The following is a 26,743-nucleotide window of genomic DNA, read 5'->3' as shown; positions in this document are numbered from 1 at the left end:
GTGCCAAGTTGTACACTGCGTCAAAGACCTCCCGTCTCCATGCTGCTGGCACGATGAGGCAGGGTTTGCTGGTGGAGACATCGCAGGAGTGTCTGGTTGCCAGGGGTGATGATGACATTCTCCAGCCACAGCCCAGGAAACACCATCCTGTAAACCAAAATCTCAGGGTCGCCATGTTACGCCCTGGGATAGGGCATGGACAGATTCGATGGAGGAACATAAGAGTGCATGGGCTACCATATTGCTCTTGGCGGCAATGTGTTGGAGGTCCATTGTGAATTCAGACACATTGGAAAGGTGCCTCTGCTGCCTGGCTGACCACAAGTCAGACACTTTGTGGAAAGCAAAAGTCCAAGGTTTTTGGTCTTTGAAGACCTTGAATTGTCTGCCTTCCAGAAAGTATCAGAAGTACCTGACCGCCAGGTACAGTGCCAATAACTCCCGGTCAAAGGCACTTTATTAAAGTTCAGGTGGCTGGGGGTGTCTGCTAAAAAAGGCCAGGGGCTGCCATTGCCCATCGATAGGCTGTTTGAGAACACCTCTGACCGCTGTACTGGAGGTGTCCACCGTGAAGACAGTCGGTGCCTCCGGCCTAGGGTGAACCAGAAGGGTGGTATTGGTTAGGGCATCCTTCGCCTTCTGGAATGTCTCCAAGGCCTCCCCATCACAGGCAATGTTTTTTTATTTTTCCCCACCATGAGTGCGAAAAGTGGGTGCATGATCTGAGCTGCTGCCGGTATGAATCAATGAATAAACTTAATCATATCAGGAAACTTCCTCAGCTCCTTCATGGTGCGAGATTTTGTGAACTACCAAATAGCATCCACCATCTCGGGCAGTGGCTTCACCCCTTACCTGTCAATCCGATGCCCCAGGAAGTCAATTGTGTCCTGCCTGAACTGACACTGGCGGGGTTGATCATCACCGCAAACTCTTACAGGTGAATGAATAGTTGTCTGAGGTTGGCAGTGTGCTCTACATGGTTGTGGCTGGCAATAAGAATATCGTCCAGGTAGATGATCATGAATGGGCAGTCCCGGCCCACCATGTCCATCAGCCGCTGAAAAAAGTCTGAGCAGAGTTCTTAAGCTTGAAGGGCATCATGAATTTGAACAAGCTGAAGGGGGTGATTATGACACCTTTGGATATGTCCTTGGGGTGCACTGGGATTTGATGATAACCCCTGAGTAAATTGACCTTTGAAAACACCCGTGCCCCTTGTAAGTTGGTGGTAAAGTCTTGGATATGGGACATTGGGTATCTGTCCGGTGCGGTGGCCTTGTTCAGGCGTTGGTAATCACCACATGGTCTCCACACTCCTGCTGCATGTGTTGGGGGGCAGGCCCAGGAGCTGACTGACCTCCACACTATCTCCAACTCATCCATTTTCTTAAATTCCTCTTTGGCAAGGGGATGTTTTTCAAAGGTGGGGAAGGTGGCATGCTTTGGCATGGAGCGAGGGACCCCTCAGTGAGGATGTTGTGCCTTACCCCATGCTTCAGTTCCGCAGAGAATTGTGGCACCACAATTGCGGGAAACTCTGTCAGGATGTGTGCGTCGTCAGACAGTGTGTTGGAGTCAAGGTGGAGGGCCGAGAGTTTGGCTTCCCCCAGGGATATCGTTTAAAAAATCTGGTGTCACTAAATGCCACCCTTTTAAGTCTACCATCAGGCAGTGGACGTGCAGGTAATTGGCTCCCAGGAGTGGTTGCGCCACTGCCATGACAGTAAAAGTCTATTTAAATTGGTGGCCAGCAAATTGTAGGGGGGGATGGTGCAGGTGCCACATGTTCATATGCTGCCCTCAGTTCCAGGTCTAGCTTAACGTCCAGGGTGTTGTAGGGCGTGGGCGGTAGGACACTTATTTCAGCACTGGTGTCCATGAGGAACCTCCTTCTCGACAGAGTCCCACACGTGGAGAAGGCTGTCACGTTGGCCAACCACCGCAGCCAACTGGCCATGGCATTTGCTGGAAATGTGCAGGGTTGGCAGCATCAACAGGACTCGCACCCTTTTGTTGATGACATTAGCAATATGGCTGCATGGGGGGAGGGTCCACTTGCCTCTACGTCAGCTGTGGCCTTGTTGCCGGTTGAGGTTGGGGCTTGGTGATCAAAGCACAGTATTTTTTTTTCCTTCGTTCTCCAAAGCATGTCCTCGCGGGCTGCGACTTTCCTCAGGTCGCTGAAGTCCTTGTCGGCGAGCAAGAGTAGGATATCCTCGGGCAGCTGCTCCAGGAAAATCTGCTCACAGAGCAGGCAAGGCTTGTCACCCTCGGCGGATGGGTCCCTGTCCCCCAAAACGTCCATATGCAGCAAATGGGCAGTGTGCTTGCGCTGTGATAGCCCTAAAGTGCGGTTTAATAGCTCTTTGAGGGGACTGTATTTGCCTTATTCCAGAGGCTGTCATAGGAAATTGACGACCCTCCCTGCCGTGTCCTGGTCATGCAAGCTCACTACGTAGTAGTAGCGGGTCTCTTCGTTGCTGATCTGTTGAAGGTGGAACTGGGCCTCAGCCTGTTTGAAGCAAAACCACGTAGAGAGCTGCCTGTCATCTTTGCGTCCAACTGCTAGTTGGGCCTGTCAGGATCGCCAATGTTGCTATGTGAAGTGTGGAGTAAGATTGACACACACAAGAGTCGAGGTCGAAGACTGATTTATTGCTCTGCCGGCTCGGCTTATATTCACTCCCTGCCTCTGATGACAGGAGTGACATAATCACAGCGCCGACCTCTGACTGGTCATCATCCCCCCCCATTGCCTGTTTCCCCCCCATGCGGGATGACGGCCATTGGTCCCTGCAGGGCCCTGACAATCACCGCATTTGCTAGCCATTTTGTGTGCTGGGTTGCAACTTGGCTTGCAGACCACTACAAAGGTATGATTCATTGCCTATTAATACAGGTAGCAAGCACAAAGCTGATATCTGAACAAACACAAATGAGTAAATGGATAGGATAGTACTGGAGGTTGCCTAATTCACAAAGAGCAGAATGTAGGATGTTCATAAGCATATTGAACCTTCTGCATAAATTCAGTAATGATGGGCATCATCTTAGAACAGAGATACAGAGGAATTTCTTTCACCAGAGGGTGGTAAATCTGTGGAATTTCCTGCCACAGGTGGTTGTGGAAACCAAGTCATTGGGTGTATTTAAGGCAGAAGTTCTTGATTAACCAGTACATCAAAGGTTATGTAGAGATTAGGCAGTGGGGCTGAGTTGGAAAATGGATCAGCTCATGATTAAATGGCAGGGCAGACTCAATGGGCTGAATAGCCTATTTCTGCTCCTGTTTCTTATAGTTCTTGTAGCAAGTCTAAAAAGGCATTGATTATGGTTAACATGTCTTCTCTGGAAACGTTTATTTATCTTTCATCAAAACTCAACTTTTTGGAAACTTATAAAAACAACTTTCATTTAATCCTCCCTCAGCATCAGCTTCTTTAACCGTCATTACCACTCTTTTCTGTACTCTTTCCAAAGCTCCTTCATGAACAATTAGGCACTACTGGGAAGAATTAAAACCTGTTTAGCAAGACAAGGAGAGACAGGATGAAGTACTGAGGAGAAACAAGCTGAACTGGTGAAGACAAAAAACAATCCAGAAAGAGAAAGCGTGGAATAAATCCAGGAACTTTGAAATACTTTTGTGTTATGTGCAGGAAGACGCTGTGAAAGTTAACAACTGATAAAGTGCTCATGCAATTAGAATACTGGATAATAAGATATGTGGTTTAAATAAGGACAGGAATGGTAACATAACATTCCTAATTTATTTAACCAAAACAGTTATCAGTGAGATCTCAGACTGAGCTCACTCATCTTCATACCCATCACTTGAATGCTTGTGAATGTCTTTGACATTCATAATCATTTGGGATCTGTCAGAAGATAAAATAATTTAAAAGGTTAAGAATAAAGGGACCCCCCCCCTCACCAAAAAGATATATTTATACTTGCCTTCCCTGATTAGGCACAATCAGGGGTTGATAATAAATGCCAACATTGTTGGTGATATCCACACCCCTTGAATGATTAAGATAATACATTTAACATTAATTAAAACGTTGAAGGAAAAATAATTTTATTAAATGAAAACATTTATTTTCAGTACCTTTCTCCCATTCATCTGAATGGGTCCACTGAGAGCTGCAAAAGCTGCCCAGTCTGACCAAAGGTCATTGAAGTGCTCTGCTGCGTAGAAAGTTGCACTCCAGTTTTCACTTGGGAATTTCCCAGTGACAGGTACAATCATCTTTACATCAGTCTTCAGAACTTTCTAAAATATCTGTCCCACTGGGTTTCCTTCCCTTCTGCAAACAATTTCTAGCAAATGAGCCAATGACAAGAAAGTCCTTTTATAGGTATTCAATCTGTTTTTAACAGTTTATATAATATCCATCTTGTATTAGATCCTGATATATTTTTATTAGGAACATACAATTATTAATCGATTTAGGTTTAGAGGATTATCAGATTTCATTCATTTATTTAGCTTTAGTTGTGGCTAAGAAATGTATAGCACTTACTTGGAAAGATAGAAATATACTAACTTTAGATAAGTGGTATTTGGAAATGAAATTTTGTTTGACTATGGAAAGGATATCAATTCAGGATAAGATGTCTTTTTATAAGTTAAAGTGGACTCCGTTTGCTAATTATATGCATTTAAGTTTGATTTCAATATACGTTTAAATGTGATATTTTAGTATTGACAATTTTTTTTTCTTTTTGTTGTTGTTAGAATTTTTTTTAGGTTAAGTTTTATCTCTTTTTTTGTAAGCGGGTATTTTTTTTCATATATAATAGTCAATTTTATTAACTCTTCACTCTTTATTTTGGGGGGAGGGTTGGACTAATTTTAAGTTAGACTATTAGTATTGTGTTACAATTAACAGGGGGGGTTATCTTGTGTAGTTTTCTGATGTAATATTGTAATCATACCTTTTTAAATTTTTTTTTCTATTTTTCTTTAAATGTAATTCTTTATTGTATTCATGTTATAAAAATTTAAATAAAGTCTTTAAAAAAAAAAGAAAGTCCTTTTATTTGTTTGCTAACACTGTACATTACTTACTATTAATTGCTTGAGTCCCACAAAGGACTGTTCTACAGCATTTGCAGTCAAGGCTTGTCTCTTCATTGCGGTCTGTTCTCCCAAAAATCGTAGCATTACTTCCTTGACAGCATCGCCCTAAAGAGATCAAAGTACACCCATGTAGAATTTGATTAATGAGTATTTTGGTGTCAGACTAAACAGATTTTAAATCTTTCAGTCTGACCTTGTGCTTTAAATTGCATAGTGTTCTATAACACACAAAACAGTAAAATTGCTTGGAACTATTATTGAAAATTGAACAATTACAGTTGAACCCAAGCAAATGCATACGATCTGGACAACTATGGAAACATTGATCTTTCACCTTCATTCATTTCTTATCATCACAAGAATGAATTTTAGTAACCTAGTTCGAAGGCAAACAAACAATGTAAAAGTGTTATGCTGTCATAAATTTTCCTGACTGGTGGCACAGTTGTATTCAGTTTTTCATTTTGTGTTTGTGCTGCAGAAGGTTTCTGACTCCAAAATTGTCATATGGCTTTCTATTCAAATACAAAATCCAAATCATACAAAAAGGGACAGAATATATCAAAATGAAATGTTTTTAATCCAAGTATTTCCTTCCTGTAAGGGCATTTTATTTGAAGACTGACTTGGTCATGAATGCATTTATAATGTTAAAGACAATAATTTTGTGCATTTTCCATTATTTGCATTAATCTGTTCCTGAACACATCATTTTAAGTTCTCTAACTGAAAGCTGAAGAAAAAAAAAAAATCAGGATCAGTTATCTACCCAAGGATTAGGCTCTTCACATAATCTTCAGCCTTTTGGGATTCACAATGACTTCTACTGTGCTTTCTGAGGTGATTGATGAAGCCATGGGGTAGAAGATGTTGGGCAGGCAGATTGGCAGTATGTGAGTAGTTCACTCATCCAATGCATTTAATTGGGCTTTCATATACTCCTGAAAGCACCTCAGGTTCTAAATGTCACCTTGGATATTTTTGCTCCATTTTCACTTGATTGGCTGGAAATTTATACAATTCAATTGGGTATGTTACACCCTTTCAAAGCAGTTTTTTAAAAATTCATGAATTGGTTATTCTATTCTCCTGATGAAGTCTTCTGTCACGACAGAGATAGCAGAGCTTGTTTTGGGATTTAATAGTCAAGTATGTTAATGACGTCGTCTCTCTATCGAGGCCAAGTGTAAACAGGGCCTCAATCCTGGAGATGCTGGCCTGGAAGACTTTGACAATCCTGCCAACAGATTTGGATAACTTTGAAGGGAAAGTATTGATGGCACTTCTCTCACACTTTGCTCCAGCTAATCTACATTAAGGAAGGTAACACTAACAGTAAACAAGAAAATCTACAGATGCTGGAGTTTCATTCAGTAAAGCAAATGTTAAGAGAAACTCAGCAGTTCACACAGAATCCATAGAAAGTAAAAGGCAGTCAACATTTCAGGGCTGAGCCCTTCATTAGGAATGTTGAAAATCAGATGAATACGAAGGTTGTGGGGGGGGGGGGGGGGAGGATCATACACTAACAGATGGATACAGATGAATAGAAGAGAAAAAGCTGAGAAGTAATAGGGAGAGAAGGCAGAGTGCCATTTCTCTGAGAGGTGAGGAAGAGATAGAGGGATGAGGGGAAGAGAGATACCAGGAGGGGTTCATAATAATTGGAGAAATCTATATTGATATCATCTAGTTGGAGACTACTGAGATGGAAAACAAGGTGTTGTATCTCCAATTTGCAGGTAGCCTCATTTTGACAGTATGTTAATCTATGGACAGACATCAGTGTGTAGAAGAGGTTCATTCCTTTTGCAAGACCTAGAAACAAAATATAATCTTTTAAATACTTTTCAAGTTTGTAAATATTTTGACTTTTATTTGTACATTTTGCAATTTTTATTTCACATTCTGTAAAATGTTCAAATTGTTAATTTAGAAGTTTTTATTTTCCCTAGCTTGTTTTATGTTAGAATTCATTAATGTGATTGGTTACTCACCTAGTGAGTATCAATTTTAAGACATCAATTTTACTGGGCACAAGAAATTACATTGAACTTAGAAGCAAATTGTATCCCTACTGAAATTCTAGAACTTAATAGACAGGAACTTTGAAAGGCACATTGACAGACTCATCTCTCATACACAGGAAAAGGAGCACATGCCAGGATTCTTCAGTGACACTGTAATTGTGGCTACTTTAAAGGAAGATGTCTGATCTGATTGTGGTAATTATAATATGGTCTCCGCTCCCTGCCATAGAGTAAACCATTGCAAGGATCTCAGTATTCAAAGTGTGGCTCTCATAATTTCAGTGTAGATTCCACTTACCTAGAGATATGATGAACATGGTCTACACCACATGACAATTCTAAAAGAAATGCAGGTAGCAGCATCAACCATTACATATATATTTTGAATCACAGAAGGCTTTGTCTCTGTCAACACTTGACTTGTGAATTTATAGGAGTCATTACCACATCAGGCACTCTGTGCTTATTCTGTTTCAGAGAAGATGCCACCAAGACCAATGATCTCAGTACAAGAGATTTTCTCTTTTCTCACTTTGCTTGTACCAGCTGTGAGTTCAATGTAATTTCTTGTGCCCAGTAAAATTGATGTCTTAAAATTGATACTCACTAGGTGAGTAGCCAATCACATTAATGAATTCTAACATAAAACAAGCTAGGGAAAATAAAAACTTCTAAATTAACAATTTGATCATTTTACAGAATGTGAAATAAAAACTGCAAAATGTACAAATAAAAGTCAAAATATTTACAAACTTGAAAAGTATTTAAAAGATTATATTTTCCAATATTTATCTAAAGAAATAACTGCAAAAAATATTAACAAGCAGCATATAATTTCTAAAGCAGTACCTGCAATTTTCTACATCTTTAAAACCAAATTTATACAACTAGCATAACATTTTTAGTGAATACTACAGTAGCAATAGGTCCTAAGAAAGAAAATCTCATCAGACCACTTCACCTTAATTATGCCAGAGAAGGGTGCATGACATCACAGCCACAGCTAAAATGCTGAGACCACGTTTGGCCAAACCCTAAAATTACACTGATGCCAGCATTAATTTTCTCGGAGCCTTTTTGGATCCTCCAGTAAGGGCACATTGAGTCACTCTTTTCTGAGTCTTCATGATCCGCTCAGCTTGCTTGTTGACAGCTAATCTCCTCCCCTTGAACCTCATCCTACCAACTACTGCTGGAGTTTTCAACATCCTTTCCTTGTGTCCAGCTCCAATACACCTATTCATTTGAAAATAATCCTTCCAAGTCATTAATCAATTGTGAATAATTGCATAGCTACTGTGACTTCAAAAGAAGCAAACACGATGAATGACATGTCCTTTATCTGTATTTTCATGATCTCAACTCAACTGTTCTGGCAGGTTAGGCTCTCATTACCAATCACACCTTAGTCTGCCCTCCAATACTCCCCCCCCCCCCCCCACCCACCCCCCCAGACATGCTCATCCCTTTCAACTTTCATTTAAAATCTCTCACCTTCAACATTTTCCCATCAAGCATTTTCATTGGATTCCTCTAGTTTCTGAACCACTTTAATTGTCCACAAAAAGGTACAAGGACGGCCTAAAGAAATCTCTTGGTGCCTGCCACATTGACCACCGCCAGTGGGCTGATATCGCCTCAAACCGTGCACCTTGGCGCCTCACAGTTCGGCGGGCAGCAACCTCCTTTGAAGAAGACCACAGAGCCCACCTCACTGACAAAAGGAAAAACCCAACACCCAACCCCAACCAACCAATTTTCCCCTGCAACCGCTGCAACCGTGTCTGCCTGTCCCGCATCGGACTTGTCGGCCACAAACGAGCCTGCAGCTGACGTGGACATTTACCCCCTCCATAAATCTTCGTCCGCGAAGCCAAGCCAAAGAAAGAAATTGTCCACAATGATTTCAAACTCAAGTTCAATGCCCTCCCAAATTCCACCAAATCCCATCCTCAACAGCTCACTCTTTTATATAGCTCCACCTTCAAAAGAATAGTACCAAATATACTCATTTCTGAACTACGTGACATTGGTTTCAGCACTCTGAATTGAATCCATGACTTTCCATCAGTGAGGATTGGTGAAAGCACCTCCTCCTCAATCATTGTCAACACCAGGGCACTGCAAGGCTGAGGATTCTGCCCCCTATGATACTCACTATGCGTCATGACTCTGTAGCCAAACACAATTCCAACTCCATTTATAAATCCACAGATGACACCACCGTCATCAGCAGGATCTCTAACAAGTGAAGTACCGAAAAGAAATAGAGGGACTCCTGGCTTGGTGCCACGACAACAACCTCTTCCTCAATGTCAGAAAGACCAAGGAGCTGGTTATAGATTTCCAGAAGAGGGAGGAATTGACTTCCAAGTCCTTATCAATGACAGCTTCACCCATAACTTCCACACCACCCCCACCCTCCCCTCCCCCCCCCCCACCGCCAATGACTCCATCTACAACTAATATTCCTTGGAAAAGCAGCCAACATTTTAAAAGACTCATCACACTCCAGACACACTCTTTTCGCTCCTCTTCCATCACATACAACCTGATTTAAGAACATTTCTTTCTCACTAATTTTACTTCTAAATGAATCTCAGAATAAAAATGTTGCCTTTGCTCGGAACTACCTGAATTTCTGCATTTGTACGCTGGGCTTTACTTGTTGCACTGTGCATATGATGTCAAACTGGTCTGCTCGCAATCATGTGACAATAAACAAACCTGAACTCACACAAAAGTTGTTCTTCTGCAAATAAAAGTTAACAGTAAAATATTAACACATCCAAAATTCTCAGAAAAAATAGCTCTCGACTCCAGTGGATTCACAAAATCCAAATTGGTTCAATTAGCCATCCCAGCAGTTTGCATGAAGAACCAATACATGGTTGCTTGAAAACACTTTTTTTCTTGCTATCTATGATTTATTCCAATATTAAAATTTCCCATTATCAGTTTATTAAAACACAGCATCAATATTCATTTTTCTGTTTTTTTGCATTATCATAGTTTGTTAATTAAACCGTATTTTCATCTGCCGCTTCATCTGGCATTTCTTCCAATTGTAATTTGATCCATTCTCGATTCTTTAATTTCAGAATCAGAATTTAATGTCATGAAGATGTCATGAAATTTGTTGTTTTGCGGAAGTATTACAGTGCAAATATTGCTATTAAATTACATTTAAAAATAAATAAATTTGTGCAAAAATAAGAGAAAGTGAGGTAGAGCATATGGTTCATTGTCTATTCAGAAATCTAATGGCTGAGGAGAAGACACTCCTTTAGGCGGAAGGGTTAGTGTAGCATTTAATGCAATGCAGTTACAGTGCCAGCGATTGAGTTCGAATCCCATGCTGTCTTTAAGGAGTTTGTATGTTCTCCCTTTGTCTGCATGGGTTTCCTCCGGGTGCTCTGATTTCCTCCCACCGTCCAAAATGTACTGGGGGTAGTAGGTCAATTGGGAGTAATTAGGTGGTACAGGCTTGTGAGCCGAAAGGGACTGTTAATCTGCAGTATGTCTTTCTTTAAATTAAAAGAGTGGTCCTTGTCCTGCTGGGTGTTTGTCTTCAGGCTCCTGTACCTTCTTCCCAATGGCAATAGTGTAAAGAGGGCATGGCCTGGGTGATGAGAGTCCTTGAGAATAGAGACTGCTTTCTTAAGACACTGCCTCTTGTAGATGTTCTTGATGTAATGAAGACTGAGGCCTGTTCACAACATTTTTGGGTCCTGTTCATTGACACTTCCATACCACACAGTGATGCAGTCAGATTGTTCTCCACAGTAAACCTACAGAAATTGCAAGGGTCTTTGGTAACATACTAAATCTCCTCAAACTCCTCACAAAGTATAGCTGTTGGCGAGCCTTCTTTGTGATTGCATCGACATGGAGGACCCAGTACCGATCCTCAGAGATGATGACACCCAAGGACTTAAAAGCTCCTCACCCTTTCCACAGAGCTCACCCTCTTGAAGGATGTTCTGACGTTAGCATCAAAGACTTCCCTGCCTTGATACATTTCAAGTTAGCAATATTTCCAAATTCTATGTCAATGATATTCTGTCTAATTATATACACCGTCTAATTGTCACTTTGAACTTAATGTTTTATTGTTGGTTCAAGCACATTTCATCCTGATCTTGTAAAAATAAATCATCTTGTTGGAAATTCAAATCTGGTTTATCCACCCTGCCTTTGCTCTATGTATAATCTTTGCAAGTCACCAGTCCACATTACAGGTACACAATCCTTTATCCGGAACCCTTGGGAGTTGGTGTGCTCCGAATTTCGGATTTTTCCAGATTTTAGAAAACCCACCCAAATTGTGCTGCCATATCCACCCCCACCCCCTTCCAGTTGCCCGGCGGTCTCCCCCAACCCTGGACCCTCGGTTGTCTCCCCCAACCGCCGGTCCCTTGACATTTAATCTGGTATTTATGCTTTCATTTGTAAGTTTTCCTTTTCAGTTTAATTCTTTAAATTCAGGGTTTATTCTTCAGAGGTCTCACCCTAAACCTCAGAAGCATGGGTTCTGAATTTTGAAATATTTAAACCTAGTTCATCCTCTAATCTAAACCTGGGAGGTTTTAAAGTGCAACTATGAAGGGGTATTCTATTAATGATCAGTACTGCAGTTAAGCTCCATTAATTCCTTTTGTACAGCGAGATATCATCAGCCTTGAAATGGGGTAAAGCCCCTAGCAATTTCTTGTGTATGTTACACATACATGGCATTTTATTCTTGCAGAGAAAAATTAATTTTTCGTCATGAAATGCAGGTCAAGACTGAGCACATTTTGATATTGGAAATGCTACCAAACTAGCAACTGTCATATTTACTTTTGACACAGAAATAAAACCGACTTACTTGAACGTTGTCAAACTTCAGGCCCGGCATAGTCAATCTTTCCTTGTCAATGAATACTGTATTGTATTGCTGTGTAGCTACAGAAATAAGGATTTTCCTAGTCACTTCAGATGGAAGCCAAGCATCGTACCGTCTGTCTACCTCACTCATGTTCAACGCTGTAGCAAAGGGATCATCACTTCCGGCAAATGCTGCTTGGAGCTGAGTAAAGGGCTTGGGTGACAGAGAGATTTCAGCAGTTGATGCTGGTGAAGTTGCTATACCATTTCCTATAATGAAAGATTGGTTTGTGGAGTTAGATGGACTGGCCATCCCTGGAGAAGAAAGTGAGGACAATCGATCAGGCACTGAAGCACTAGCATTTGGATTACTAACAGAAATAAAAGACGTTGATGTGAAGGAGTCAAAAAATTCTACTGCTGATGAACTTGAACTGACGTCATCCGTGAAAAATTTGCTAAGGCTCGGACTAGGATGAACTCCAAATAGCGGTGGTTTACTTGGGGTATCAATGATTGTTCCAAAGCTGGGGGATTTTACCATCTGTGGTTCATAGCCATCAGCTTTCAAACGAGTATTAACCTGGTCTTTACCTTGATTGTCCTGATTAAAAATTGTACATACAGGTAAATTTTCATCCTTCACTAAATGAGTGGTTTCTGGCATCTGACGCTGTTTCCCCTGCAACTCAAAATCAGCCTGGCCATCTGATCCATTTTCAAGACTTTCTTCTCTCACTTGAAGCTCTTCTTCTGATCCAATCGCAAGCTCCATAGTTTGTGAGACAGACATTTCATCTTGTGTTGGAGTCCTATCTTCATCAGTATTGCGCATAGATAATATAGGTTCAGTCTCCTGGATAGAGGCCTCATTACAAACCTTTTTCTCTGAATTTACTGACCTAACATCACCACATTCCATATCTAGAGTCACTTCACAGTCATGCAGGATGGCCAGGTCTCCAACATCACCCTCACTATTACTAGGTGAGTCAGATATTATGACACTCTCCATCATCTGCTCATTAAGCTTGTCCATCAGATTCATCTGATAGGTATCATGTATTTTTTCTGTGGATTCGGCTATGAATGCATCAGCATCGAGGTCAACATTTTCTGTTCCAAACAACAATTGCTCTTGCTGAGTCTGAGAATCCTGTTGCACTGCTGTCACACTTTCTTTATTCATCTCCTCGCCAATACTGAATGTTACGGTGTCTGCAACCTCGGACCCCAGTTGAAGATTTTCCATCTTTTCCTGCAACCAAATTTCATAATTTTAGTACTCTGCATGATAAAATCCTACCACAACATTATGAACAATTATAACAAACACAAAACTCACATATGTTAACATGAATAAGAGCTGAACCCAAATGGTTAGTTTAAATTAAATGATTTTTTTTCTTGCTTGCAATTTACTGATTTACCCATAAATATCACATTTGTACTTTTTTTTTTAAATACAAAAATTTTAAATTTATACCATATTGGTTTAAATGTCAACGGATTAATAAAAACATTTCCTTCATGCCACACATTGGATTACCTTTCTAGGATCTCTTTTCACAAACTTAAATTCATTGTTAGGCACAAGCAACAACTTTATTGTCATGGCTGAATTTGATTGGATTGCAACACCTGATCATCTGATCTAATCTGATAGACACAGTATCCCATGTGCTTTCAGAACTGTGGGATAATGGTAAAAGCTTTTGCATAGCAAGCAACTATTTACAACATCCCAGATACAAATTAAATGCAAAAAGAGCAAGCTTTCGCAAATAAATTTTTGCTTTGTCAGTTTTACGAGAGGTTGTACCTCTTTAATCTAGTAATGTTGGGACCTGGCCATTGCCGGACCACAAAAAGTGCCAGAAAATAGAAATGGACCCCGAATAGAATATAAAGCTTAAAAGAGGAAATAATACTATGGGCCGGCACAGGTAGCGTAGTGGTTAGTGCAACGCCTTCGCGGCGAGTCCCACGCTGTCTGTACTAACGGCGGCAGATTCAAACGTGCCAGACCATGGGAGTTGCCGAACTAAAGAATGCCAGATAAGAGAGGTACAACCTGTACCTGCCAACTATCTGCCAGTAATTTTTTTTTAAATCCCTAAAGATACAAATGTACCACTGATTCTGTAGCCTCTCAGCAAACTTTAAGGGTGAGCACAAGCTGCTGGCTTTCACAATCTTCCGGATCATGTCTTTGAGAACACAAATAATGTGACCATAGAGAAAATAAATATAAACTTTACAGCTAATCTTTTTATCAGTCTGAGCTGCTATCAATTGTTTACATTTTAAATTAACAAGATTGGATTAATCAGAGAAATTTAGATATAGCATTTTTAAAAATTCCAAATCAAAAATGACCCAATACAAATTTGATATGAATGTAGAGACAACTGAAAATTAATGTAATCCACTATTATGAAAGTTAATTATGTCATCAGCAATTCTGTACATAATTTGCTTCAGTCATTCAGTCTCAAAAGTAGTTAAAATAATTGTGAAAACCTATTCTTTCATGGTCTTAAACAATGAATTTATTTTCTTGGCCAAATGACTGCAATAATGTTGTTAATTTTCCTACTACTCAAGCACTTATATCTTCCTATGTTTTAATTCTTATGTCAACACATGGGAAAGAAATGCTTATTTTTTTATGCAAGGCTGGGGAATTTGTTTTTTTATAATGTATTAATTTGTTGCCTCTCTATAACAATTAACATTTCTGAACTATTCCAATGAACTCTTCATTACAATTGATGCAAATTCTGCTTAATCCAATTAAGCATTTAAAGATTTCCATTCAGTTTTCAAATACTCCATCATGATCCATTTATCTGTAATTTTTGCTCCTCTGTTTTTCTCCTCAATCTATTGATGCTGGCTGCTCTGCATTTTTTGTTACTTAAACATGTTATCTTTTACAAGTCTGTGCAGGGTTGTTTTAATTTGCCAGTAGTCATTTGAATGAGTTAATTTTGTTTTGGATTATTGTTTCTCAAAGTTTCCTAAACCGAGAGGTTTTACTGATTGGCCTCCAGTTGCTATTGAGCTATTTATTGCCCATTCCTTTCTTTCCCTTATGGCAGAATGGCTAGCTCAATTAAACAGACTAGCTATTCCCTTTTTCTGTGACATGTGAATAGACCAAGTGAATGTTTACAAGGGTATGGGAAATACAAGAGTTGTTTCTTCAGACACCAACCTATTTACAGATTTACCAAGTTACTTTTGATAACTTGACACTGTGGAATTCAAAGCCTCAGCCTGAGTTTCAAACTAGTACAAGTCTCAGATAATAATTTCAACCAATGTTAATTATTGATAAATTTAATTTTCAGTTCCTAACCTCTAGATTTCCCCAAATACTTCAATCCACACAGCTGCATTAAATTTGAGATTTCTTGCATGTTTGAGCCCTCAAATTAAATCAAGAATTCTGAAACTGAATGTATCTTGTGAATACACTCTGACATTAAATACAAATTACATTATATCACTGCAAATGATTAGAATACACCAATGGAGGCAGGTTAAAGGACACCAAAAACTGATAAAACCACATTGCATTTGATCAGTCACCACCAAGTGATTTGTAACAACACTTTACTGTGGAGTGACAACAGAATTTTTGGCTTGTCACTCATAATGTTGGAGATACACAAAAGACTGCAGATGGTGCGAGATGAAGCAACAAACTAACTGCTGGAGAAACTCAGCAGCTCGAGCATATCTGTAGGAGAAAAATGTTCACTTTTCAAAACCCATCTCCTCATCAGTCTTGATGAAGGGTTCTGACCCGAAATATTGGCCATTCTTTTTCTCCCACTGATCCTGCTTGACTCACTGACATCCTTCAGCAGTTTGAATGACTTGGATATTGCTGCAAGGTTCAAGTAAAATTCTAAGAGTAAAAGAAAGCTGAGAATCAAACACTTAAAAAAAAAGTTGTGTATAGGTATCCCCTGCTTTTCGAAAGTTTGCTTCGCGCCACTTCTTTGCTAACCACAAGAAATCTGGAGGATTTTTATCTTTATGGAAAAAAAAAGAGAAAATAGGATTCAGTGGGCTGTTGGGAAAGCGTGGGTCAGTGAGAACAGTGTGGGGACTGATAGTGGGCTGTTGGGAGAGTGTAGAGCAGTGGGATCAGTGTGGGAACTGATCACAGGGTGTCGGGAGAGGGCAGGGCAGTGTGGGGACTGATAGCAGGCTGTTGGGAGAATGTAGAGCAGTGGGATCAGTGTGGGAACTGATCACAGGGTGTCGGGAGAGGGCAGGGCAGTGTGGGGACTGATAGCGGGCTGTTGTGAGAGTGTAGAGCAGTGGGATCAGTGTGGGAACTGATCACAGGGTGTCGGGAGAGGGCAGGGCAGTGTGGGGACTGATAGCGGGCTGTCGGGAGTGGGTCTGGGAATGCAGAAAAACATTTTCCAATATAAATTAATGGTAACTGCTTCTTCACTTTATGCCATTTTGGCTTACGAAAGATTTCAATAGGAACTTTCGGATAGCGGGGGATACCCGTATAATAAATTATGATGACCTAACCAGAGGTAAACTAATGACTAAATCATGGCCACATAATTGGTATATCCTATACAAGAAACTTTCTTAAAAAAATGCAACTCAAGATGATCCGAGCTTTCATACTGAACCAAGAAAAGCCAGTTCAGTGCAACATTACACTGGAGCTGAAGCTGTGATACTACCTACCTTGACAGCTAATTACCCTCCATACCATGTTGGTCATGTTCACACAGATAAGACAAACAGTAAAAAATGCTTTCAGGAGCAGTGTGAAAGCATCTTTATATACAAATAAAAGTAGGCCATGATCACCTGAAATTTGAATCCATGTCTCACATACGTGCCTAAAATCCTTCTCCTCCCCTCTCAGCCTTCTGTAGAGACTGCTCCCTCCGTGACTCCCTTGGGCATTCTTCCCTTCCACTGTGGTCGTAGGAGGTATAATACCTGCACCCACATCTCCTCCCTCACCTCAGACCGAGGTCCCAAACAGACCTTTCAGGTGAAGCAACATTTCACCTGTACCTCCAAAGAATTCATTTACTGCATTCGGTGCACCCTGTGGCCTTCTCGACATCAGAGAGACCGGTTGCAAATTAGGAGACCGCTTCGCCAAGCACCTCCTCTCCGTCTGCAACAAAAGCGACCTCCCGTAGCCAACCAAACCAATTCTGAGTCACACTCCCAAGCTCACGTGTCCTTCCTGGCCTTTCACACTACCCCACCATGACCACCTGCAGATTGGAGGAACAAAACCTCATTTTTCGTCTGGGCACCCTCCAACCCCAGGGCATGTTCACTGCATTCCACTAATCAATTTGCCCTTCTCCCCCCTCCCCTTTAATTAACTCAGATTCTACTTTGATCTCTCTCTCTCTCCACCTAGCCTTGACTCCTCCCCCTCCACCTATCATCTCCCACCCTCACCATCCCACTTCTGTTTGGACATGTCTCATGTTCCCCCACACCACAAGCCTGAAACGTTGGTGATGCATCTCTGCCATTGCTACATTAAAGCACTATTTGACCTGCTGAGTTTCTCCAGCATTTGTGTGTGTATTTTTCCCCCCCACTTAAAATCCTATTCAGATCAGCTGTGGGTAATAAAAGAAAGAAAGGAAGAATATGGATATTAGAAAACAGAATCCCAACGCCAGGTTGGGGTTCCCCCCTTATTTTTCAGGAAGTTCTGAAATGCTTGCCAGATGATGAAGCGTGGTCCACCAGGGCCAGAAAAAACGCATCAATTTAGACACAGCACGTTCCCACACACAGCCACCTGAATACAACCAGATATCACAGGCATTACTTGGGAGGGGGCATCCCCATCCACCCACCCACTGGAGCAGACTGGCAGCGGAGTTCGAGGGACCTGCGCCACTGCCTCCCTGTCCCTGCGCTGCGCTGCACCCGGGCGTCGACCTGGCCGTCGAGACTGGGAACGGAGCGGCCGCCAACCTCACGCCGAAGGTGAAGGCAACGCCGGGCGGCCGTCAACCCAGGGGACCCCGAGCGGCTCTCAGCCGATGCCGGGCAGGGTCAACCGCCCCTCCCGCGAGCGCCCCGAGTCGGTCGGGCGGCCGTGACCGACGGACACCGGGTGCTCACGCTCCCACTTCCTCACCTGAACGTCGCCCCGACGGGTTGTGCCGACGCCTGCGCGGCAGGAACCAACCGAACCGGAAGCGCATGGACGGCAAGCCGGAGGGTCGGGTTCGCGATCTTGTCAAGAGCCGGCGGACCGGAGGGCGTGTTAGTTCTGTTGTTGTCTTGGGTTAAATGTCCTTTCCTTCCATAACACGTATTTAAAACATAAACAGAGGACATGGAAGACGACGCGCCTGTTATTTATGGGCTGGAATTTCAGGTAGGGGAACATTAAGAACGATAACCCAATGAAGGCAAGATGATGGTCGACGAGGCCGGAGCTGGTCGATTGGAGTTAACATCACGCTGCTTTCGGGGTGAATGTGCCCATGGTGCAAGTTGTGCCATACTAGTGATAACCGTGCTCTATTAGATGTAAAACTCTTCTTTCGATAAAGACTTGAAAGGTGGTAGATAATTGCAAGTCCTTTAGTGAGAAGAATTCATGTGCTTGCAGCCTGAGTTGCTGTTTGGCATATGAAGGCGAGGCTCTGTTTTGTCGATTTAAGGGGGTTATGCCCAGTTTCCAACAATGTTCATCCTCAGCTACAGCTAAACAACTAAAATCTGAATTTTTTTTTGGAGGTAACTCTGCCAGGTGACAATTCCTGACATTTTTCCACCCTTTCAAGATTCCACTGATTCCATCTCAAGAGAGAAGCCATCTCTTAACATTTGCTACAACTCCACTGACTCCCACAGTTAGATTATGTATCCTCTCACCTTTTTCTTAGGTCATTCAACACATCATCCTTTATTTCCAACTGCAACTAGACCTTGCTACCAGTCGCATCTACCCCTCCCATCCCTTTCTGCCTTCTGCGAGGATTGTTCCCTCTGTGACACCGTTGCCTGCTCATCCCTCTTGACCCACCTTGCGGTGAACCCCTGGATCCATCCACTGCAACTGCAAGAGGTGTAACACTTCGTCTTGTACCTCCTCCCTCACCAGGGATCTTAAGAGTCATCCCAGTTGAGACAAAGCTTCACATGCACCTCCTCCAACATCACCTACAGCATTTGGTGGCCTCCACAACATCATTTGAACAGTTTCATGAAGCATCTGTGCTCGGTCCACAATGGCGATCCTGAGCTCCTTGTTGGTTGCCATTTCAGTTCTCTTTCCCCTTCCCACATCAACCTGCCCATCCTTGGCCTTCTGCACTGTCGATGTGAGGCCCAACTGAAACTTGTTGAACAACAACCAGCTAATTCTATGCCTCAGTGGTATGAACATTGAACTTTCCAATTCCTCAACTTGCCACTGCCAAATTCCTCCCACCCAGTCCTCATTATATTGGCTATCTCCTATCTGCACTCTCAGTCTTGATGAATGGTTCTGGCCCAAAACGTTAATCATTCTTTTTCTCCCACTGATGCCAACCACAATTTAAATCCCAGTACGTCATGAGTTCCTCCAGCAGATTGTTTGTTGCTTCAGATTAAAGTGGTGGTCTTGATTCCTATCATATCAAGGTTACTTAAGAAGTATTTAATTGGCTGTGAAGTAGTTTACTATAACCTGAAAATTTAGTTAATACTTATGATTAGGGTCCGATCACAATAGGTATCACCTATGAAGAAGGCACTAGGCATAAAAAGGAAGATCCCTTTGAAAACAAAACCACAGACAGGTAAAATCTTAAAAAGGGAGGTAAAAGGGCAAAAGTAAAGATAGAAAGAAAGATGGTGAGGCCCAGCAAACACTTCCTAAAGCCGAAACTCCCTAATCCCCTTTCCATTCCATTGATTTGACTCTTCAGCCTGATTTCTCCAAATAACTATTCATGAACTCACAGTAAAAATAATTTGAAAAGGATAGCACTTCCTTTAAGATAATGTCTTCAAATCAGGACCAATGCATAGAGTTTCAAACACTGGGCATCTGCATCTCCCTCTGCAACTGGATCCTTGACTTCCTCATAGGAAAATCAGTCAGTGCCAACAACATCTCACTAACAACTGACACAGGCACACCTCAAGAATGCATGCTTAGCTCACTGCTCTAGTCTCTCTGTGCCCTTGATTGTGTGGCTCTGCACAATGAAAATACCATCTACAAATTTGCTGATGACACCACGGTTGTCAGCAGAATCAAAGACGGCAATGAGGAAGTGTACAGTAGTGAGATCAATCAGCTAGTTGAGTGGTGTCACAACAACAACCTTGCACTCAACATTAGCAAAACAAAGGAACTGATTGTGGGGTTAAGGAAGGGAAAATGAGAACACAAACCAGTCCTCATCGAGGGGGTCAAGACTCAGCAATGGAGAGGGTAAAGATCTTCAAATTCATGGGTGCCAACATCTCTGAAGATCTATCCCAGGGACTTCATGTTGATGCAATCAAGAAGAAGGTTTGCCAATGGCTATATCTTGTTAGGAGTTTGAGCAGATTTGGTATGACACCAAAGACTCTTGCAAATTTCTACAGGTGTACCATGGAGAGCATTCTAACTGGTTACATCACTGTCAGGTAGGGAGGTGCCAATCGATGTACAGGACAGGAAAAGGCTACAGAGGGTTGTAAATCACCCATTGCTATCATGGGCATTAGTCCACTCCAAAAGGAGGTGACATCTCAAGAAAACAGCATCTATCATCCAAAACCATCACTACCCAAACCAGGCCTTTTCCTCACTGCTCTGCTACTATCAGGAGGGTGAGGACGAATATCCAACATTACAAAAAAACTGCTTCTTCTCTGCCATCAGATTTCTGAATGAACAATAGACCACAGACACGACTTCACTTTTTAAAAATCTTCTCTTGAATTAATTTTATTTTTGTGTAATATCAGACATGTAATTTATAGCAATGCACAATACTGCTGATGCAAAACAAAAAAAAGTTTTGTGATGCATGTTCATGACAATAAAACTGATTCTGATTCTGAATTTCAAATGTAGATGGAACAATTCTAATGCCATTGACTTATTTACCAATGGTTAATTTCATTCAGTGCAAGATAAATGTGCATTAACAATGAAGAATGAATTAGAAATGCTTGCACTGTATACATTTTTGTATTACATCTTTACTGAGAGGTAAAAGGCATGTTGCTGAAGGAGTACTTCTCTTTTCTGTCATTTGGCTAACTTTCTATTTGTGTTGCTGCTTTCGCTTTCATTCCGAGAGCTTCAATTTTGAAGGCAGGACTATTATTTGGCATTATAATCAAATGATTTTTACAAGTTCATAAATAGCACATCACCTGCTTGCTCCTCATTGATCCTCTTGCGTCATCAAGATGCTGTTGTCAAATTAGTGAAATGTGATTTGCTTTCAATAATTCCATGTTGACTTTTCCTTATCAATGCATACTCGCCAAAGGGATGCTACTTTTTCAAAGCTTTTTTTCTTCATTGAGGTTAAATTGGCCCGTAATTGCTGGGTTTATCCTGATACTCTTGTGTTTGAACAATGGTGCAACAGCTTTGGTTCTCAACCTAATCATATATCTGTACGTATTTGAAAGATTAAGGCCAATATCTCCACAATTTTCACCTTTCCTTCAGCAGCCAAGATTGCACCTCATCGAGAGATTCGGAGGGGGCTGCAAATGCTGTAATCTGAAGCTAAACACGATCTGCAGCAGGAGCCATGAAGCATCAATGGGACATTTTTAAAAAATGGTCAACATTTCAGGCGAAACCCTTTTGCAGAGATTGATGTTTTCAGTAGAAACCCAATATTGAGATAAAGGGTTTTCGCATGAAACATTAACCATTCTTTTTCTCCCACTGATGCTGTGTTCCTTGAGCAGATTGTGTTTTGCATCTCATCTATTTCAAGTAATTTATCTACTTAAAAAAAAAGTTTTTCTCATTATGTGAATTGTTTAAAAATAAAACTATGATGGGGTAAATCTGAAAAAAAAAACAAATGCTTGAAGCACATAGTAAATCAGGCAGCCTCTGTGGCAAAAAAAAAATCAGCTGATGTTTCAGGTTTAAGATTCCTTGTCAACTTTATTTTGTTAGTTCCTCATTATTGAGTTTTTTTGCCAGTCCAGCTCCCCTGGAGTTTGCATCCCCTCTTGGCTGCTGCTGAACACATACTGCCATCTTGGGCCCAGACCTTGCAGTTGCAAGATTTTAACGGGCTGTTTCCAGTCTGTACAGAGCCATCGGCATTAGGACTGTGCGTTAGGACCCTTCAGGGGAGCACTGTCTCTACTTTGTCTCTTCAGTCTTTATAATTTTGCTGAAGTTTGCTGCAACTCCTGATTTGTGCCTTGTAGGGATGAAGGTTTGGCAATCGATAGGCAAATCGTTCACTGCAAAATAGCTTGTCTCAAAACTGCTCTTCTATTGATGTGGCTGATCCAGCTAAGCTTATGATCTCGACTTTCCTCCATGTTATTAATGGTGGAACATTTGGCAACATTAACACTATTGAATGCCAAGTTTGGGTGCTAGATTATCTTAGAGACACAGTTCTGTAGCACAGAAATCAGCTCTTCCATGCTGAGCAAGCTAGTCCCAATTGCCTGTGTTCAGTCCATTTACTCTTCTATTTTAATATTTTTATTAAATTTTACAATAATGGTATGAAGTGTATAAGCCATATTTATCAAAATATAAAAAGGTAATATGAAAATATACAGAAGACAGATTTGTATAAGAAAATCTATTACATATAAACTACATATAACAATCAAGCAAAAAAAAGGAAATAATCAAGTAATCATTTAATCAGTTATAACATGTGGCTAACTGAAAAAGATAAAACAAAATAAATTGATACTATGCAACAAATTCTGCCCACTTTCTTCCAAAGTTAATTGGTAAATACATACAATCTCACTACCATTTATTAAAAAAAACACCAACTCACAAGACAAGATATAATTAATCTTATAGATTATGAAAAAATTAATAAAAAGACCCATAAGCTTAAAAAGTTTAATTCTGTTACATTTGAGAACTATCTGATTGTTTTTTTCCAGTTCGACATGCCATATAACCATTGAGTATGAGTAGGAGGGACAGCATCTTTCTATCTCATCAATATTGATCGTCTAGCAATAAGGAAAGCAAAAGAGACTACATGGGATTGAGACGCATTTAATTTCAAATCAGTTACCTTAATTGATCCAAAAAGAGCAATTTGAGGATCAGGTATAAGATTTACATTATAAGGTACGAAAATCCCAAAATTTGGAAATCGAGGAACAAGACCAAAAGATATGTAATAAAATGCCCGCTTCAGCCTTGCATCTATTACTATTCGAATAAATATTAGGATACAATTTAGCCAATTGAACTTTAGAAAAGTAGGCTTGATGTACTACATTAAATTGTAGAAGTGAATGAAGGGCATATAAAGTGCAAGAATTTGCCAATTTTAAGATAGAATCTGAGAATGAGACCTGAAGATCTTGCTTCCATAATTTTTAAATCTTATCAAGGGAGGTATCCCTAGATTTTAATTTTAATAGTAAATCATATATACCTGATGTAGGATTATTACTACTAACCATGTGGAAATAAATGAAGCATTTTGACAATTTTACTTCAACTTTTATAAATCAGAATCTTCTAATTCTTATGGAGAAATTTCTAGATAATTTGACTGTTTCTTTGCTTTCGTTAGAAAACCAGACAGTGTTGGAAAAGCCTGTCTCTTCTGACAAGGTAATAACAGGAATTAATTCTTCACAATCTGGCAAGGTTCTCGATCCCAACGGCCTCCTAGTTGAGCTTTACAAAACCTTTTCTTAACCATTGGTGCCCTATTTAGATTCCATTTTTTTTCCTGAATCTTTTACAGTTGGAAAATTACCTGCTACTTTTTATGAAACTTCAATTTCATTTATTCCCAAAAAGAATGAGGATCGATCTGATTGTTCTTCATATAGGCCAATTTTTCTTTTGAATGCCAATGCTAAGATTTTGTCTAAAATATTTGCCTCTAGTTTGGAAAACATTATGCCTCTTATTTCTGAAGATTAAACCAGTTTTATTAAGGGCCATTTTTAACAATTTGATATCCATTGCTTATTGAATATTCTCTATTCTCCTCCTGTTTTATCCTTTAAATGTGTTATTTCCTTAGATGCTGAAAAAGTCTTTGACAAGGTAGAATGGGATTATTTATTTAAAGTGTTAGAAAAATTTAATTTTGGCCCTAAATTTATCAATTGGATTAAATTGATATATTTATCTCCTGTTGCCTCATTCCTTACCAACTCTTTTAAAATCCAAACCTTTTAATCTACCATGGAACTAGACAAGGTTGTCCTTTTAGCCCTTTGTTATTTGGCATTAGAACCATTAGCTGTGGCCTTTTGCCAATCTAATGATATTTTTTGAATTTTGTCATTTGGCTAATTTTCAGATCATACATTAAGTCTTCAGAAAAGCGAGTTACTTGTGTTTAACTCTTCTAGTTCTTTAGATACTGCTCTTCCTTTTAAAATAGCTAAAAATCAATTTAATTACTTAGATGCTACTATTACAAAAAAATCATTTGTTTAAAGAGCATTTTCTTACTTTATTGAATCATCATGTTAAAAGGTCTTTATTCTCAGTGGTCTCCTCTTTCAATGTCCTTAATTGGGCAAATTAATGTTATTAAGATGAATATTTTACCTCTTTTTTTGGTACATTTTTAAGTTGTTCCTGTGTTTGTTCCTAAAACTTTTTTTTGATACACTCTGCTCAATTATTTCCTCATATTTGGAAAAATAAGAGTCGTCATCTTGATAAAGTTTTCCTTCAAAACCTTAAAAGGAAAAGTTGCTTGGCCTTGCCTAGTTTTAGACTTTATTATTGGGCAGATAATATTAGATGTAACCTTTTTTTTAATTCTCCAAATTGGATTAATTTAGAAATTAATTCTACTCTGAAATATTCTCTTATTTTGATACTTGGAGTGCCATTACCTTTTCCTACTTCCAAATTAATCAATAATTTTGTTGTTAAGCATACTTAAAGAATTTGGTTTCAATTTAGAAATATTTTTGGATTTCATAGATTTTTTACTTGCCCTATATTTAATTTTTTTTTCCATCTTCTGTACAATATTCTGCTTTTCATGAATTATTTAAGTTGGGTATCTAATCTTTTAAGGATTTATTTATTCATAATAATTTAGCTTCATTTGAACAACTATCTTTTAAATTTAAATGACCTAAGAATAATTATTTTAGATACTTACAAATTAAGAGTTTTTTTGAATTCAATATGATTGAGACTTCCTCAGGTCCTTGCTATAAACACAATGGGGATGATTTATAATTTTAAACCGAGTATATATAAAAAAAAAGCCAATATCAGTCTGTTTACTCTTAACCTTACCTATTCATGTACCTGACTAAAAGTCAATTAAATGTTATAGTTGTCTCTGCTTCTACCACTTCAACTGTCAGCTTCTTCCAGATACCTACCACCTGTATGTAAAAAGTGCCCCACAGGTCCATTTTTAATCTTTCCCCTCTTGCCTTAAACCTATGCCCTAAAGTTTTAGATTTCTTGATCCTGGAAAAAAAGATTGTGACTATTTAGTCTATATAATCCTCTATAAGGTCTTCTTTTGCTTCCTCCGATCCAGGGGAAGAATTTCAGCCAGTTTAGCCTCTCCTTCTAATTTACATTTCCTGTCCCAGTAGCATTCTTATAAATCTTTTTTGCACTCATTCCAGTTCAATTGTATTTTTCTTTTAGCTGGTTTTAAAAGGTCTCCTTCTCAAAGCTCTATGAGCCCATTCCAATATTAAACCTTCAGAAAACTTATCTTGTCCCAACACTTGTGGAATCCATTCAGTGAAAAATTTTCTTGGATCTGGCCCTTCTATGACTTCTGGCAAGCCGACAATTTTCACATTATTCCGTCTGGATTGGTTCTCCAAATAATCAACCTTTTTAGCTAAATTTTTATTCTGAATCTGTAACATTTCAATTGTTTTATTCACATCTTGCAATTGATCTTGTACATCAGATAATCCTTGATCACACATCTCAAGTCTTTCAATAGTTTCAACTTTAAAAGCTCCATAATCAGCCATCTGTTGAGTATTGACATCCACCAATGCATTAATCTTAGAAGTAAGATTATTCATAGAATCACCTAAATGCATCATTGAAGAAAATATCTTATGTTCAAGACTCTTGAAAAGTATATCAACATCAGTAGATCCAGACATGGTGGGATTCTGCTGGTGTCTTGTGGAATCAGAGGACCTTCTATCCCTTCTTTTAATTTAGTAGCTTTTCTTGCAGTTTGACTCCGTGTAAGAGCCCCTGCCACAGACCCCCCAGAAGTATCAGTTGGCTGATGATCAGGGTTATCTTTGATCCAAACCTCCTTTAAAAGCTTCGTTACATCAGTATCTGGAAGAGCTGTTATAACTGGTGGTATAGCAGTCAAATAACAACTCTTTAACTCTCCAACTGGTGGCACCCCAGCTAATTCAGCAGTCAAAGTCTCAGTCGACGTTGTTTGAAATACTGGCATCCGGCCAGCCCTTTGTTCTAAAGGCAGCTGAAAACGACCTTCAGAAAGACTTACGGAATCAGAACGGAGCTCCAAGGCCGAATTCTTCGCTTGTTTTCCTGGATCCA

The 26,743-nt window shown here is 40.0% G+C and overlaps 2 protein-coding genes across 9 annotated transcripts in view; one reads left to right on the top strand and one right to left on the bottom strand.

The window, feature by feature from the left end:
* The window catches only part of trappc12 (trafficking protein particle complex subunit 12), a 99,628-nt gene that overhangs the window by 55,432 nt on the left and 17,453 nt on the right, over positions 1-26,743 (bottom strand). For 5 of the 8 annotated variants that reach the window (XR_011340359.1, XM_069886194.1, XM_069886196.1 and 2 more), the window contains exons 2-3: positions 11,990-13,246; positions 5,078-5,194 (exon numbers count right to left, since the gene is read on the bottom strand). Coding sequence is in view for 7 of the 8 variants with exons in the window: in XM_069886194.1 (XP_069742295.1) it covers positions 5,078-5,194; positions 11,990-13,246 (1,374 nt within the window). In the remaining variant the exon portion in view is untranslated. The other 3 variants (XM_069886191.1, XM_069886193.1, XM_069886192.1) reach the window with 3 other exon arrangements.
* eipr1 (EARP complex and GARP complex interacting protein 1) overlaps positions 18,200-26,743 on the top strand; it is a 109,410-nt gene continuing 100,866 nt past the window's right edge. The window contains exon 1 of the mRNA XM_069886197.1: positions 18,200-18,397. Within this exon, the coding sequence (XP_069742298.1) occupies positions 18,356-18,397 (42 nt within the window). The 5' untranslated portion in view covers positions 18,200-18,355. The remainder of the gene's footprint in view (positions 18,398-26,743) is intronic.

This window comes from Narcine bancroftii, chromosome 6 (genome assembly GCF_036971445.1).
Source record: "Narcine bancroftii isolate sNarBan1 chromosome 6, sNarBan1.hap1, whole genome shotgun sequence".
Lineage (NCBI taxonomy): Eukaryota > Metazoa > Chordata > Chondrichthyes > Torpediniformes > Narcinidae > Narcine > Narcine bancroftii.
This window is presented reverse-complemented; position numbering and strand designations above follow the sequence as displayed.